Source organism: Sus scrofa, chromosome 6 (genome assembly GCF_000003025.6).
Source record: "Sus scrofa isolate TJ Tabasco breed Duroc chromosome 6, Sscrofa11.1, whole genome shotgun sequence".
Lineage (NCBI taxonomy): Eukaryota > Metazoa > Chordata > Mammalia > Artiodactyla > Suidae > Sus > Sus scrofa.
The window spans coordinates 92,045,907-92,062,051 of NC_010448.4; the positions used below are offsets into that span (position 1 = coordinate 92,045,907).

The 16,145-nt window shown below is 43.7% G+C and overlaps 1 protein-coding gene across 4 annotated transcripts in view; it reads left to right on the plus strand.

Moving 5' to 3' along the window:
* AGO1 (argonaute 1, RISC catalytic component) overlaps positions 1 to 16,145 on the plus strand; it is a 38,374-nt gene that overhangs the window by 7,803 nt on the left and 14,426 nt on the right. For 2 of the 4 annotated variants that reach the window (XR_001309295.2, XM_005665209.3), the window contains exons 3-12: positions 749 to 869; positions 1,314 to 1,495; positions 1,895 to 2,031; positions 2,256 to 2,390; positions 2,541 to 2,628; positions 3,268 to 3,415; positions 7,838 to 7,957; positions 8,334 to 8,465; positions 8,592 to 8,725; positions 12,872 to 13,056. Coding sequence is in view for 3 of the 4 variants with exons in the window: in XM_005665209.3 (XP_005665266.1) it covers positions 749 to 869; positions 1,314 to 1,495; positions 1,895 to 2,031; positions 2,256 to 2,390; positions 2,541 to 2,628; positions 3,268 to 3,415; positions 7,838 to 7,957; positions 8,334 to 8,465; positions 8,592 to 8,725; positions 12,872 to 13,056 (1,382 nt within the window). In the remaining variant the exon portion in view is untranslated. 4 annotated transcript variants of the gene reach the window in all.

Genomic DNA, 16,145 nt, shown 5'->3' on the forward strand with positions numbered 1-16,145 from the left:
TACTTCTGAACTTTGAAATAAGATTTTTGTGGGCCCTAAATAAAAAAAAAAAAAAGAAGAAGCCAAGTGTTTACAGTTGCTTCCTGTGTACATTTTTAGTTTTTATTCAGTAATATTTGAGAGCTTTTGTTTAGAAAGTGAAGGGGTCAGTTAGTTGGATGGGCTGGAATTCTGAAGGACAGATAGATGCTCTGGAATCTAAGTGGCACAGGACAGAAAGTGAAATCTCGAAAGGGATGTTAATGGAAAGGAAATGAGTGGCAAAACTAAGGACTTCAGAGAGGTAGAAGAAACAAGGTTCTTTTCCACAGTTTATTCCTATTGCAATTCAGAGCTCTTGCCCATCTACTTTTTTGGTAATCACCTTGGGAATTGGAACAGCCTGGATTTTGTTCCTGATTCTGGACAGAGCCCTTCTCCCCTCAGACTTCCCCTCTGCCCAGAAGACACTCATACCCACTCTTTGAGGTCCTTCAGAGCCTTTTTGATCTGAGGACCAAAAAATATCACCTGGGAGGATGTTATAGATACACAATTTCAGACTTTGCTCTAAACCTACTGAATCAGAATCTGCATTTTAGATTTCCAGGTGATTTATATGAATGTTGAATCTTGAGAAGTATTGTCATAGGGTAGAGATTAGTAGCTGTTAGGAGAGAATATGGCACATTCCCTGGACTTTGAATTACTTGCAAAAGCTTGAAATGGTGGTCTTTCAGCTTCCACTGGCCTTTCCCATTCCCCACAGGGAAGTGGTGGAATACATGGTCCAGCATTTCAAGCCTCAGATCTTTGGTGATCGCAAGCCCGTATATGATGGAAAGAAGAATATTTACACTGTCACAGCGCTGCCCATTGGCAATGAACGGGTAAGGTTGGGAGTCAGGCTGGACCTGTGTCAGGAGTCTGGGGAAGGACAGAACTTAGGTAAGCCTGTTTGGAGCCTGGCAATCCAGAGATCCTTTTCATCTTTTGTGCTGAGAAAAGTGTATTATAGGGTGAGGGATGGGAAGGTGCTGATGTTTATTTAGCCTACTGTGTATCTGTCCCTGTCCCAAACAGACTGGGATTAGACTTAAAATTGACCTGAAGGACTTCCTGATAAGTGTGGTTGAGAGGAACAGACACACTGAGCCAAGTAGCTGGAGACAAAGGGGGCTGGATTTATTCTGAAGACCTCATTGTGAGCCCCTATCAGCTTAAAAAGCAGATTCTTGGCAAATCTGTGGGGTGAGGGGCAGTAGGGGAAGGGCAAGGAGTGTTGGATTGTGGGAAAGCATTGGCAATCCATTACCCTTTTCTCTTTCCTGAAGGTTGACTTTGAGGTGACAATCCCTGGGGAAGGGAAGGATCGAATCTTCAAGGTCTCCATCAAGTGGCTAGCCATTGTGAGCTGGCGCATGCTGCATGAGGCCTTGGTCAGTGGCCAGATCCCTGTTCCCCTGGAGTCTGTGCAAGCCCTGGATGTGGCCATGAGGCACCTGGCATCCATGAGGTACTGGGTGTAGTTAGAATCTGGGCTCCTAGTGGTGGCAGAAGTGCTGTGGGGGGAGGAGAGGAATGAGCTTATGTTAAGGACCCAAAGTGTACCTTTCAAATAAAAAATTCTTTGAAGCCCTGTCATATACCAGGCAAGTGTACATATACATTTAGATGGTTTAAAGCTTCAGCCCTGTCCCTTTTAGATATCTTTGGACCTCATCCCCTCTGTCCTTGCAGGGCAGAAAAAAGGGTAGAGACTTGCACATGGTCAGTCACACAACTAATAAAGGATCAGAGCTGGAATTAAAGCCCTGGTGTCCTGCCTTCCAGGCCAGGGCTCCTCCGTGCCCAGGATGCCTCACAGGGTGGGGGCCTGTGCCCGAGGGACCAGTTCTCTGCCTGTCCCTGCCAGGTACACCCCTGTGGGCCGCTCCTTCTTCTCACCGCCTGAGGGCTACTACCACCCGCTGGGGGGTGGGCGCGAGGTCTGGTTCGGCTTTCACCAGTCTGTGCGCCCTGCCATGTGGAAGATGATGCTCAACATTGATGGTGAGTGGGGAGAGCTATGGAGCCAGGGGCACCCTCAGTCCAGTGACCACACTCCCAGCCTCATCCCTCCCAGCTCTGTAACCACACTCCTAGTCTAATCCCTACGGCCCTGGGACCCCTCCCCCATCCCAATACCCTATAAGGAAGAGGGTGTAAAGAGCAGTGCCTCCATTTATTCTGAAAGACAGAAGCTGAGCTGAACTGTACCTACCCTGTCCCCACAGTCTCAGCCACTGCCTTCTACAAGGCGCAGCCAGTGATTGAGTTCATGTGTGAGGTGCTGGACATCAGGAACATAGATGAGCAGCCCAAGCCCCTCACGGACTCTCAGCGTGTACGCTTCACCAAGGAGATCAAGGGTGAGGACCCAAGCAGGTGGGGAGGGGAATCAGTGCTACTTTCTTTTTGGTCCTAAAAGGAAATCCCGCTGGGATATGTTCGGGGGAAAGGCCAAGCCCAGGCACATGAGCAACCTTTTCCAATCCTGACAATGAGTGTATGTATCCCAGGCCTGAAGGTGGAAGTGACCCACTGTGGACAGATGAAGAGGAAATACCGTGTGTGTAATGTTACCCGCCGCCCTGCCAGCCATCAGACGTAAGTTAACGGGACTGCAAGCTGTATCATTAGTGGAAGAGGGCGGGTATTTCAGCACCTTCCATTCACTGTCTCCACCCCTCCCCCCCTTCCCTGAGAATGAGCCTTATTTTGGAAAGTAAGCTGTGGGAATTTGGCAGCCCTTCCTTAACCTTCTCAGATCCATTGATACTTTCCCTACCATTTTTACCTTCTTGGTCTCCACCTTTCCTCCTTGGGCTCTGACTATAGAGCAGGTATCGTCCCCTAACTTCTGTCTCAGTTCTATAAATGTTAGAATCTCTCTCAACTTACTCTTCCTCTAGAAAACGCTGAGATCCTGGGCTAGCTGTTAGGGAAGTTGTCACCGATTCCGTCTACCTTCTTCACCTCAGACGGTACTGGACTATAAGTGCCTACTGTGTGTGAGGCTTCATGCTTGACACTAGAAATACAGATAAGATCCTGACCATTGTGGAACTTGTCTTGCAAATATTTGTCTTCACTCCTGGAACTGCCTCTGCTTTCCCATGAGTGGCGGGAGTGCTCAAAGAAGCTGGATAGGGATGAAGTCAAGACTTGACACTTCCCATGGTTTTAGGTCTAGAAAGATGTTATTGAATGCTGGCCTGTGACACCTCTTTCATTTCCCCCAAACAGGTTTCCCTTGCAGCTGGAGAGTGGACAGACTGTGGAGTGCACAGTGGCACAGTATTTCAAGCAGAAATATAACCTTCAGCTCAAATATCCCCACCTGCCCTGTCTGCAGGTTGGCCAGGAACAAAAGCATACCTACCTTCCCTTAGAGGTGAGGCTGCCAAGTAATGGCCAGGCTGGGGAATAAGCAATGCATCTGCACACTGATCATCAGATCGTCTGTTCTTCCATTGGGAGTCTCTCATCCTCCCTTTGAAGTTTGGAAAATTAACATTGTGAGAGGTCATTCTGTGAAATGTAGACCTCATTCATACCTGCCGAATTTTCTTCCTTACCCCCCCATCCTGCTCTCATGTTCTTTCAGGACTGCCAGGCAGAGGTGAAAGCTGTATTTACTGTTTAATAAGTAATTAGAGAGATCCCATTGTGGCTCAGGGGTGACGAACCCAACTAGTATCCATGAGGACGCGGGTTTGATCCCTGACCTTGCTCAGTGGGTTAAGGATCCAGCGTTGATGTGAGCTGTGGTGTAGGTCGCAGACTCAGCTCTGATCCTGCTGTGGCTCTGGCGTAGGCCAGCAGCTCCAGCTCCAGTTTGACCTCTAGCCTGGGAACCTCCATATGCCACAGGTGTGGCCCTAAAAAAAAAGTAATTGGTTCATTTAGGACAGAAATTTCTGATACCTACACTCATATCCTCTTAGTTTCTTTCCTTGTCTGGAGCTGGGGATCATAAATGACCTAAAGTGACTTTATTTTACAGAAACTGGAGATGAATGTTACCAGTAATGTGAATCCTACTTCTCCAATGATCAACTTTTTTGAAAAAATTTTAGCCCCAAGATTTGTCATATTTTTATGCTTCAGCAGACCTTTGAAATCCTGCAATTAAAGAAAGAATAATAACACTCTTTAAGTCATAGAATGCAAATGGAGAACCACTGGGTTGTGTTTGGTTTTTTATACACCAGCCAAAATATCTGAGAAACTATGCTGGTTGCTTCACTGTCTAGTCCAGTGCTGCTCAAAGTCTGGTCAGTGGACCAAGAGCACAGGTATTTACCTAAGAGCTTGTTCAGGGTTTTGGGATTTTTGGGGGGTGTTTTTTGGCTGCAGTGTGCAGCAGCTTGATGTGGAATCTCAGTTCCTAGACCAGGGATCAAACTCAGGCCACAGCAGTGAAAGTACAAATTTCCAACCACTAGACCACCAGAGAACTTCCACCTGAGAGCTTGTTTGAAACGCAAAATCTTGGGTTCCATCTAGACAAACTGAATCAGAATCTCTCTCTCTCTCTTTTATTTTATTTTATTTTATTTTTGGCTTTTTAGGGACCACACCTGCAGCGTATGGAAGTTCCCAGGCTAGGGGTCGAATCAGAAGTGCCTACACCACAGCTGCAACAATGCAGGATCCAAGCCTCAACTCTGACATACACCACAGCTCACAGCAACGATGGATCCTTAACCCACTGAGCAAGGCTAACGATCAAACCTGCATTCTCATGGCCTAGTTGTGTTCATTACCACTGAGCCACTACGGGATCTCCGTGTTGCTTGTTTATTTAACAAATATTTATTGAGCTCCTACCATGTGTCATATACTCTTAGGTGCTGAGAATTTAGAGATTAACAAGACAGACCAGGTCCCTGCTGTCATGGAGCTTACAATCTCGAAGGGGGAAATAGATATTAAATTAACAAATCAGATAGTTTCAGATGGTGGTAAGTGTTATAAGAATTATAAAACAGGATTCCCTGATGGCCTAGTAGTTAAGGATCCTGTGTTGTCACTGCTGTGGTGTGGGTTTGATCCCTGGCTGGGGAATTTGCACATCCTGTGGGCGTGGCCAAAAAAAAAAGAAAGAATAGAAGAAGAAGAAAACAGGTTGGGGGATAGACGTAAAGGTGGGGTTGTAGAGGCACTTTAATTATTGTGGTCAGGGAGGTCCTCTTTTAGGAGACACTTGTGCTGAATCCCAAATTATGAGATAGAACCAACCTTACTACAGCCTGAAGGAAGAGCCTTCCATGGAAGAGTTAAATAGCAAGTACAAAGGTGCTAAAGCAGCAGGGAGTTTGGCTCTTCTTGAGAGACTGAAGGACGCAGTGGCTGGCATGTAGTGTATGAGGGGAAAAGTAATACATGATTTTGGAGAGAGATCACATCACATAGACTATTGTAGGTAATAATTTTTTTTTCAAGAATAGCTTTACTGAGATATAATTCACATACCATAAAATTCACCACCTTGAAATGTGTAATTCAGTGGTTTTTAGTATATTCACAGAGTTGCACAACTATTAGCATTGTCAATTTTTTTTTTTGCCTTTTTTTTTTAAGGGCCGTGCTGCGGCGTATGTAATTTCCCAGGCTAGGGGTCCAGTCAGAGCTGCAGGTGCCAGCCTGTGCTACAGCCACAGCAGTGCAGGATCCAAGCTGTGTCTGTGACGTATACCACAGCTGGATCCCTAACCCACTGAGCAAGGCCAGGGATGGAACCTGAGTCTTCATAGATTTGTTACTGCTGAGCCGCAACAGGAACTCCCCATTGTCAGATTTTGAAACATTTTCATTATCCCTATAAGAAAGCCCATAGCCAGTAATGGTCACTTACCGTTCCTTCTGCCCTCTTCATAGCCCCTGCTAATCACTGATCTGCTTCTGTCTCTGTGGTTTGTGTATTCTGGACATTTCATATGAACGGAATTATATAATATATGCCTTTTTTTTTTAATTTTTTTTTTGTCTTTTTTTGCTATTTCTTGGGCCGCTCCCGCGGCATGTGGAGGTTCCCATGCTAGGTGTCCAATCGGAGCTGTAGCCACTGGCCTACGCCAGAGCCACAGCAACGCGGGATCCGAGCCGCGTCTGCAACCTACACCACAGCTCACGGCAACGCTGCCAGATGTTAACCCACTGAGCAAGGGCAGGGACCGAACCCGCAACCTCATGGTTCCTAGTTGGATTCATTAACCACTGCGCCACGATGGGAACTCCCAATATATGCCTTTTTTAACTGGCCCATTTCACTTAGCGTGACATCCTCGAGGTTCATGCTATATTATAGCATACATCAGGATTCCCTTCCTTTTTAAGGCTGAATACTTTGGGTGTGTGTGTGTGTTATATATGTACTGCATTTTGTTTATCCATTCATTCATTCATCGGTGAACACTTGGGTTGCTTTCACCTTCTAGCTGTTACGAATAATGTTGCTATGATTATAGATGGACAAATACTTGTTCTAGTCCCTGCTTTCACTTCTTTTGAGTACATACACAGAAGTGGAATTATTGGATCATATGGTAATTCTGTGTTTAATTTTTTGAGGTGTCACTGTACTATTTTCCACAGCAGCTGTACCATTTTATATTCTCACCAGCAACACAGAGGGGATTCGATTTCTCCACATCCCTGCTTTAGTCTTTTTCCTAGTTTGATTTCGTTGTTGAAATCATCTGTAAAGAGTGCTACAACTTAAGTTGCCTTCAAGAGGGCAACTTTATAAATTTTAACAATTCTGGATTTTCATTAAGTGTATTGACTAATTTGTGTATTTGTTGAAAACCAGGCGGTTTTGTCCTGGTTTTCCCTACCATTGTTCAGCATGAACTCTGGAAATTAAGAAGAGAACCAGTACTTACTGAGTATTGGCCCTGTGGGAGCAAGTTTTACATTTCATTTCATCTAAATCCTCACAACAGCTTCAAAAGACAGCCAGTATTTTTCCCCATGACTAGAATTAAAGAAGCAGAATGTTAGTGGCTAAGAATTCTGCCCAAGGTAACATCATCTAGAATTGGCAAAGCTGGCCTTCAAAATCAAGTCGTCCAAACCTGTTGGCTCTCTCTACTCTGCCAAAAGTCTTCCTATTTACAGATTCTTGAATATGTATATTGGGCAGTAGAATTTCATATATCACTAGAAAGTTTTTTCTGATCTCCGTTGTGTTCTCTTGGGCCCAGGATAGAGGAACAGGTGGTAGGATGTTCCTTACACCAACAGAGGACACTGTCAGCCAACAGAAACAGTGATTTCTGTAGTCTAAGGGCTCAATGATCACCTTTAGGCTGGAGCTGAAGAATTAGGAGCCACCACTAGTTCTCCTGGTGTGTTGTGGGCAAAAGCAACTGACTGCCTGCTACCACTGGAAAGCTGCCTACTGCTAGGAATCCAGTGTGTGCATATTGAGTTTTTTTAGTATTCACAAGAGCTCTAGAATGGGTTCTTTGGTAAAAAAATATTTTTTGCTACAGCTTACTGAATGTTTACTATGTTCTAGAACTGTACTTGGTTCTTTTAGCACTGTATTTAGTCTCCAGACCATTCTCCCCATTTGACATGTGAAACCTGAGCAGAGACCTGGCTCTGGATCCCAGGGTCTTAGTCACGAAGTGACTATATTGCCTTTGTATCACACATGGATATTTTGTAACTTACCTGTCTATGAACAAGGGATTTTGTAGTCCATTTCCTAGAACTGATAGCTAAGTTCTCTTCCCTTACTGTGGGGCTCGGGGTACAGGGTGGACTATACTGAAGCCAGCACTACCTGTTCTCATTTCCTTAGGTCTGTAACATTGTGGCTGGGCAGCGCTGCATTAAGAAGCTGACTGACAACCAGACTTCAACCATGATAAAGGCCACAGCTAGGTCGGCCCCAGACAGACAGGAGGAGATCAGCCGCCTGGTCAGTGGGGCTGCAGAGAAATGTATGCTTTGTTGCCCAGTCATTGGGGTCCCTGGGAGCATAGAGGCCTTTCTGCCTTGGCAGGACTCTTAGGAAAGCACAAGTTTGGATTTGTTGCCTAGGACTCCGTAGGACTGCTCTTGCTTCTTGACCCTGGAGCTACTTTGCTTCCTATTCTTCCTATATCTTTTTCCCTCCTGTATTACTTCCCTGTGTTATCCATTCCCACTTGCCTCATCTTCCACTTCCCGCCCCTTTTTTAGGGCTATCCCTTGCTGGCCTCAGCTGCTTTTCAGGGTTTTCTGCTTGGGACCCAGAGGGTGAGAAGTATTGCAAGGCTACTTCTCTCTTAAGATTCTCTTCTTTGGTCTTGCAGATGAAGAATGCCAGCTACAACCTAGATCCCTACATCCAAGAATTTGGGATCAAGGTGAAGGATGACATGACGGAAGTGACAGGGCGAGTGCTGCCGGCGCCCATCTTGCAGTACGGCGGCCGGGTGAGCAGGGTCAGGGCCAGACAACATCTCTGGGGCATGTGGGCGGAGGTTGGGTTGTATAACCAGGGGCCTTTGCTCCCCTACCCACCTGACTTTACTGAGGCTCACCTGGGCGCCCCCTCTGCCTGTCCTTAGAACCGGGCCATTGCCACACCCAATCAGGGTGTCTGGGACATGCGGGGGAAGCAGTTCTACAATGGAATTGAGATCAAAGTCTGGGCCATCGCTTGCTTCGCACCCCAAAAACAGTGTCGAGAAGAGGTGCTCAAGTAAGGAGGGTTGGGTTTATGGGTGGAAGGGTGGGAAGGTCCCAAGAGCTGCCTGACTTCCTCTTCTCCCAAGGGGCCAAGATTTGTTCTGAGGTCTCCTCTCTGACTCTTGACTCTGATCCCCTGTGCTATCTGGCTCAAACTTCTGCCTGCTTCTCTTTTGTCCATTTGTAGTCAGGAGTCTCAATAAGGAGCCGTATCTGTGTCAGAGATGATGTTCTCAGGGCATGAATCTCCTAAGGGAGACCTCAATTATTTTATTGTTATAATTATTAACATTGGTAGTAAACAGTAGTAGTGATGACTATAATGTTTATGCCAACATTGTACCTAATTTTTTGTTCTCTTATTTCATCTTCACAGTGAGTAGGTGGTGGTATTTCCATTTTCAGGAGACTGAGACTCAAAGAGGTTAAGTAACTTGTATAAGATTTGCATATCAAGAAAGTGTCAGATTGGGATCAGATTAGCGGTTTCAAAGCTTACATTCCTAATTGGAAATAAAGTTTAGCTGGTACTCTGAGCTGTGCTTTCCTGTACAAAGAATTTGTTCAGTCAGGTCCAAGTGACTTGAATTAGGTGAACATGAGTTATGAGGGCCTCTAAGTCACCTATGGCTGAGGGGCTGGGAATAGATGACAGCTGTGAAGAAGGTGATAATAGCCAAATGGTTTTAAGGAATGAGTTAGTGTAGTGATGATCTTGAGTGAGTGACGGAGCGAATAAGTCACTGACCTTTCCCTTGTAGTCTTTTTTTTTTTTTAAACAGCTTTATTGAGATATATTTCAACTACCACAAAATATACCCATTTAAAAGTGTGTAGTTCAGTATTCTTGCAATCTTTCGAAGTAGTGGCTTCTTGTTTTCTCTGAATCTGGAGTAAGGTCAGTGCACTCTGGGGCTGACGAAGAACTGGTGGAGCTATCTACTTTGGGCAGTGATGCGAACTAGTAGAGATGTGTGCCCTGGTAGGTTTAGCTGGCCTTGGGATTTTTTCATAAGAGTTAGTTATAGCAGTCCCTGAAGAATGTGGGGACTGTGGCCTTCCTTCTCCCTTCTCCCCTCACAGATACACAGCTACCTCAATCACAATTACAGTTTCTCCTAAATGGCTTTTTCTTGCCTCCTTTCCAAGGTTCTTGGGATTTTAGCTTCATTTAGGCCAGGCTGCTCTTAGCCTTGGCCAAGTTTTGGAGGGCTGGCCTTTAGCAATATTAGAAAGGCTCTCAGCTCTGGGCCTTTGTGTCGCCTTGTTGGTAGCTCTGTTCTCTTCTCTCCCATTCCCATGTCCTTCCCCTCTATAGTTCTTTTGAGAAACAACTTATCGTTTTGGATATTTTGGGGTACAGAAACTGATAAACCTAGAATCTCAGAGTTGGAAGGAGTCACTTCATTAGACAACCCTTTCCTGCAGTGATCTCTAGATGTAGGAGGTAAAAATGTGACTTGTATACCTGGGTCAGTGGTACCAAGTAACATGTGATTCTGGGTTAAAGATTAAGATCTGCGAGTTTTTAGCTCTGACAGTGAATAAATAAGATGGTTGAGGAAGAATGTGCATAGTGAACAGAGGCTGAAAACAGAACACAGAGAAACTAAGGAAAGGAAATAGAGCATAGTTCCTACATGTGTATGAGAGAATGGGATCCCGAACACAGAACAGGCCATCCTTTCCACTGAGACATAAGGGGAAGGGATGAAGGTGGCCATGGAGGTGGAGAAACTGGTAATTGGCAATGGATAAGAGACTCCTAATAAGGTCAACTCTCAGAATTTTTCCTCCAGCTAAAGAGGCCCTGTTAACGTCAGCTATATCACATTTAGGATGGGGTTTTAAGACTTTCCCATCCTAGTATTCTCTTAACACTTTGTGGCCCCAGCATTGGACATAATATCCCAGGCATGATCTGGTAATAGAAGACATGAAGACACTACTTTCTTTCTTTCTTTTTTAAATTGAAGTATAGTTGATTTACAATGTTGTATCAGTTTCTGCTGTACAGCAAAGTGATTCACTTATGCATATATATGCACAATCTTTTTAAAAGATATTTATTATGGTTTATTATAAGACTTTGAATATAGTTTTCTATGCTGTACAGTAGGATCTTGTTTATCCCCCGGGAGTACCACTTTCCTTGAAGTAGAGACCCACTTATTAATGAAATCCAGTAACACATCGGCTTTTTCTTTTTTTTTTTGGCCAAGGCATGCGGAAGTTCCCCAGCCAGGGGTCAAACTCGAGCCATAGCAGTAACCCTAGCCACAGCAGTGACAGCACTGAGTCTTTAACCACTAGGTCACCAGGGAACTCCCACATTGGTTTTTTTACTGGCTATACTACAGATGTATACAAAGCAGAAAAGTGGAAGAAACATTGTTAGTAGTCCATCAGAGTTCTGGCTCTTCTTTACATGAAGTAGTAGGTTGTATATTTTATTTTAACATTTACTTTGAAAAAAATTTTAAAAATATAGACTAATACGGCAAACATCCATGATCTGTGTGTCCATCATCCAAAATATTGTCATATTTATTTTATCTTTTTTTTTTTTTTTTTGTCTTTTTAGGGCCACACCCACAGCATATGGAAGTTCCCAGTCTAGGGGTCACATTGGAGCCATAGCTGCAGCAACACAGGATCCAGGCTGTGTCTGTGACATACACCACAGCTCATGGCAACGCTGGATCCCCAACCTACTGAACAAGGCCAGGGGTTGAACTTGTATCCTCATGGATACTAGTTGGGTTCATTACTGCTGAGCCACGATGGGAGCTCCTCTATTTTACCTTTTTTAAAAAAGTAGATAAAATATTACAGAAAAATTTGAATTCCTTTATATTTTCCATCCTAGTCCTGTACCTCCCATCTTTTTTTTTGGCTGTGCCCATGACATATGAAAATGATTGAACCCATGCCATAGTTGTGACCCAAGCCGCTGCAGTGACAATGCCAGATCCTTAACCCACTATGCCACAAGGGAACTCCCTATTCCTCCTTGCTGATGCAGCCACTATCATGAATTATTATAACCTTCCTATCAACTTATATATTTTCTATACTTATATGTATATAAGTGATTTGAAATTTTATACAACAGTATTGTATTTATTTGTTTTTTTTTATTAAATAAGTGATAAAACGTGTTTTTTCATTGCGTAGGCTTTTGAATCTATTATACTGATTTATATGCTATATAATAACATCCTCCAAACAATTGCTTTTATTCTCTATTCATACTTTGTTACTTTTAATCTAAGTGCAGGATTTTCACAAATTGATTTCCTGTTGTCCTTTTCAGTCTGTCATTTTATTTATGTAGCTTGATTTTTTTTTTTTTTTTTTTTGTCTTTTTGCCTTTTCTAGGTCCGCTCCACAGCATATGGAGGTTCCCAGACTAGGGGTCGAATCAGAGCTATAGCCGCCAGCCTACACCAGAGCCACAGCAACTTGGGATCCGAGCCGCATATGCAACCTACACCAGAGTTCACGGCAATGCCCGATCCTTAACCTTCTGAGCAAGGCCAGGGATCAAACCCACAACCTCATGGTTTCTAGTCAGATTCGTTAACCACTGCGCCATGACAGGAACTCCTAGCCTGATTTTTTTTTTAAATGTACTGCATGTGTATCCTCTATTCCAACTTTGTCTTTCTTTCCTAGGGTAAAGCTCTAAAGCCAAAAGAAAGAAGCTTGTTTAATTATTTGCTCTCAGGCTTCAAAGAACCAGTAGGGGAGGAGCATCTCATTTTTACTGAGCATCTCCTGTGCTCTGATCATTGTTGGAAACATTTATTTTAATTTGAGCACAGAGGGCTTCCTCTTGGGCATCTTCCTATTGTTACAGACTTAGAGCACAGAACTGCCTGCTTGAGGGGGACAAGGTGGAGAACCGAGAATTCGTTCCCACAGGTCCCTTCTCTGGGCTCCCTCAGCTCTCTACTTATACCACTGAATATTTAGCAAGCTCTTTCTTATCCTACCCAACTATAAATGTGTTTTTTTACTGGATATGATGATGTCTCACTCATCTTAGAATCTGTCAGTACCTGTCATTATGCTCAACACCTAAAACGGAGGCATTTGGTCAGGGGTATTTAAGTGGAACTTACTGCTTCCTGTCATGACCGTACTTGTGCTGCAGGAACTTCACGGACCAGCTGCGGAAGATTTCCAAGGATGCAGGGATGCCTATCCAGGGCCAGCCTTGCTTTTGCAAATATGCGCAGGGGGCAGACAGCGTGGAGCCCATGTTCCGGCATCTCAAGAACACCTACTCAGGGCTGCAGCTCATTATCGTCATCCTGCCAGGGAAGACGCCAGTGTATGGTACGGTTCTCTTGGGACAGTAATTACAATGATAGGACTCATCTCAGGGTTCCTCCCTGGAAGATCCTATGGATGACTCAGTGTGGATTCTTGGCTTTAGCTAGCGGTGTTCCTTAGTGTCATTGCTCTTCTTATAGGAGAAATATCAGCCTGTATGAGGCATTTAGTCATCTCTGGTCCTGCTTACCTGCTCACACTTCCTCCCAGTAACATGTACTGGGAGCCTCTGTGTGCTGGTGTTTATGCCAGGCTAAGCTGAGCCAGATAGAGAGATGGGTCAGTCTGGCTTCCTCTCCTTAGGAGTGCATTGTCTATCAGGATATAGCGCAGCACACCCAAGCAGAATTTGTGGTGTTCCTGTTGGTATTCCATTGGTGGGAATGACTTAGACTTTGGGAGAGGTTTTCTTTTTCTTCCTCTTTTAAGAATGGGAATGATGGAGCTCCCACTGTGGCACAACGGGATTGGTGGTGTCTTGGGAGTGCTGGGACGTGGGTTTGATCCCCAGTTTGGCACAGTAGGTTGGGGATCCAGCGTTGTCTCAGTTTCGGCTTGGGTCAAGAATGCAGCTTGGATCTGATCCCTTGGCCTGGGAGCTCCCTGTGCTGTGGGGCAGCTAAAAATGGGTATGACTGTATACATCTCTGACCCAGTGCTTTTCTCTCACCTTTTTCTCCATCTCCACTTCTGCTTCACAGGACAAGATATCCCTTTCTTACTTAATTCAACCCATTTGTGCTCTTGTTTCTGTTCCATCCTTCCTTTGGGACCCTTAGACCACTTCAGATTCCCCATCCTAGAGCACATTACCACAACCATGCCATCTCTTTTAGCTTTTTTTCCTGTTTTCCTTTATCGAACTTGTAAAAATTAGTTCTCTACATTTTTTGCCTTCACTTCCTTACCAGCCATTTATTCCTTAGTGGAATTCCTTATTCCTTAGCTTTTTTCATCTCTTACCTCAGCCATTCCTTTAAACCTTCTCAGCAGAAAGTCACTAACGACCTTTCTCAGTTCGCCTCTTGACTTCTTAATATTTTTTCCTGTCTCTCCTTAATTGTTTTAGTCATTATTGGAATGCCTGGCATTTTCCAGATTTCTGTACTCTGCTCTCTCTTTCTGTCTTTCATTTTAGTGAAATCCTCATCCATTTCAGTTGTTTTAGTCATCAACTATTGTTATTCTATGTTATTGTGTATAATTAAAATCTTTTTACATTAGATCATTTATTTGAGGTTTTTTTTTTCTTTTCTTTCTTTCTTTCTTTCTTTCTTTCTTTCTTTCTTTCTTTCTTCCTTTCTCTCTCTCTCTCTCTCTCTCTCTCTCTTTCTTTCTTTCTTCTTTTTTTGCTTTATAGGGCCTCACCTGCAGCACATGGAAATTCCTAGGCCAGGGGTCTAGGGGTCCCATTGGAGCTGCAGCTGCCAACCTGTGCCAAAGCAACACAGGATCTGAGCCATGTCTGCAACCTACATCACAGCTCACGGCAATGCCAGATACTTAACCCACTGAGCGAGGCCAGGGATTGAACCCACATTCTCATGGTTACTGGTTGTGTTCATTACCACTGAGCCACAATGGGAATGCCCATGTATAATTAAAATCTTGATTCAGCCCTTGACCCCTCTGCAGTTCCCATCTCTCCCTTTAACCTCTCTTCTTTATTTCTGTAAGAGTTTATTGATCACCTAAGTGTGAAAAGAAACACTGTGCTAGATCCTGAATACATTGGTGAGTAAAACAGATGTAGTCTCTGCTCTTCTAAAGCATTTTGGTGAACCATTTCTTTAGTGGCTTGTCTTCTCTATCTACCAGCAAGCCCTTCTTTTTAATTTTCTGTGTTGGCATCTGGACCAGGGAATCGAAGGTCCACTTGCATTGTGATTGCCCTGATTTGTCCAGTTCTAATCTAGTACCATACATCATCTTGTCCTTAGTATTTTTAACTCCTTCCTCTCTAGTATATTGATTCTGTTGTCTTTTTTTAATGTAAACTTTTTAAAAAAGTTTAATTTACATATAGAGATCTTAAATGTTCAGTTCAGTAAATTCTCACAAAACGTCACTGCAGGATACCCAGTACCTAGTTCTGATAGTAGAGCATCACCACAATCCCAGGCCACCGATCACTACAACTCCCTTTCGGTGGTAACCACTATTATTCTGACTTCTAACACCATAGATTGGTTTTTACTGTCTTTGAATTTATATAAATGGAATCATATATTGTATACTTTTTGTATTTGGCTTCTTTCACTCAACATTCTTTCTGAGATTTATCCATGTTATAAATGTTTTTCCATCACATGGTTATAATACAACTTACATGTATTTATCCATTCTATGGTTAATAACTTTTGGATTGTTTCCAGTTTTTACTATTATAAATAATGCTTCAGTGAACAATCTTTAACATGTCTTTTGAACATATATGCTTTTTTTTTTTTTTTTTTGTCTTTTTGCCTTTTCTAGGGCCACTCCCGCGGCATATGGAGGTTCCCAGGGTAGGGGTCTAATCAGAGCTGTAGCCACCGGCCTAAGCCACAGCCACAGCAATGCCAGATCCGAGCTGCATCTGCAGCCTTCACCACAGCTCACGGCAATGCCAGGTCCTTAACCCACTGAGCAAGGCCAGGGATTGAACCCGCAACCTCATAGTTCCTAGTCGGATTCGTTAACCACTGCGCCACAAAGGGAACTCCTATGCTTATTTCTATTGGGTGTGTAACTAGGAGAGATTTTAAGTGTACAAATATATTCTTGCAACAGCAGCACATGAGAGTTCTAGTTACTTTACAACCTTACCAAACTTGGTATTATTACTTTCATTTTAGCCATTCTTATGGGTGTTTTGTGATATTGTGCTTTCAATTTGATTTATCTGATGATTGATAAAGTTGAATATCTTTTTGTATTTCTATAGCTCTTTCACTAGCTTCTTTTGTAAATTACCTGCCCAAGTCTTTTTTTTTTTTTTTTTCTCTCTCTTTTGTCTTTTTAGGGCCTCACCCGCAGCATAGGGAGGTTCCCAAGCTAAGGGGCTAATTGGAGCTGTTGCAACTGGCTTATGCTACAGCCACAGCAATGCC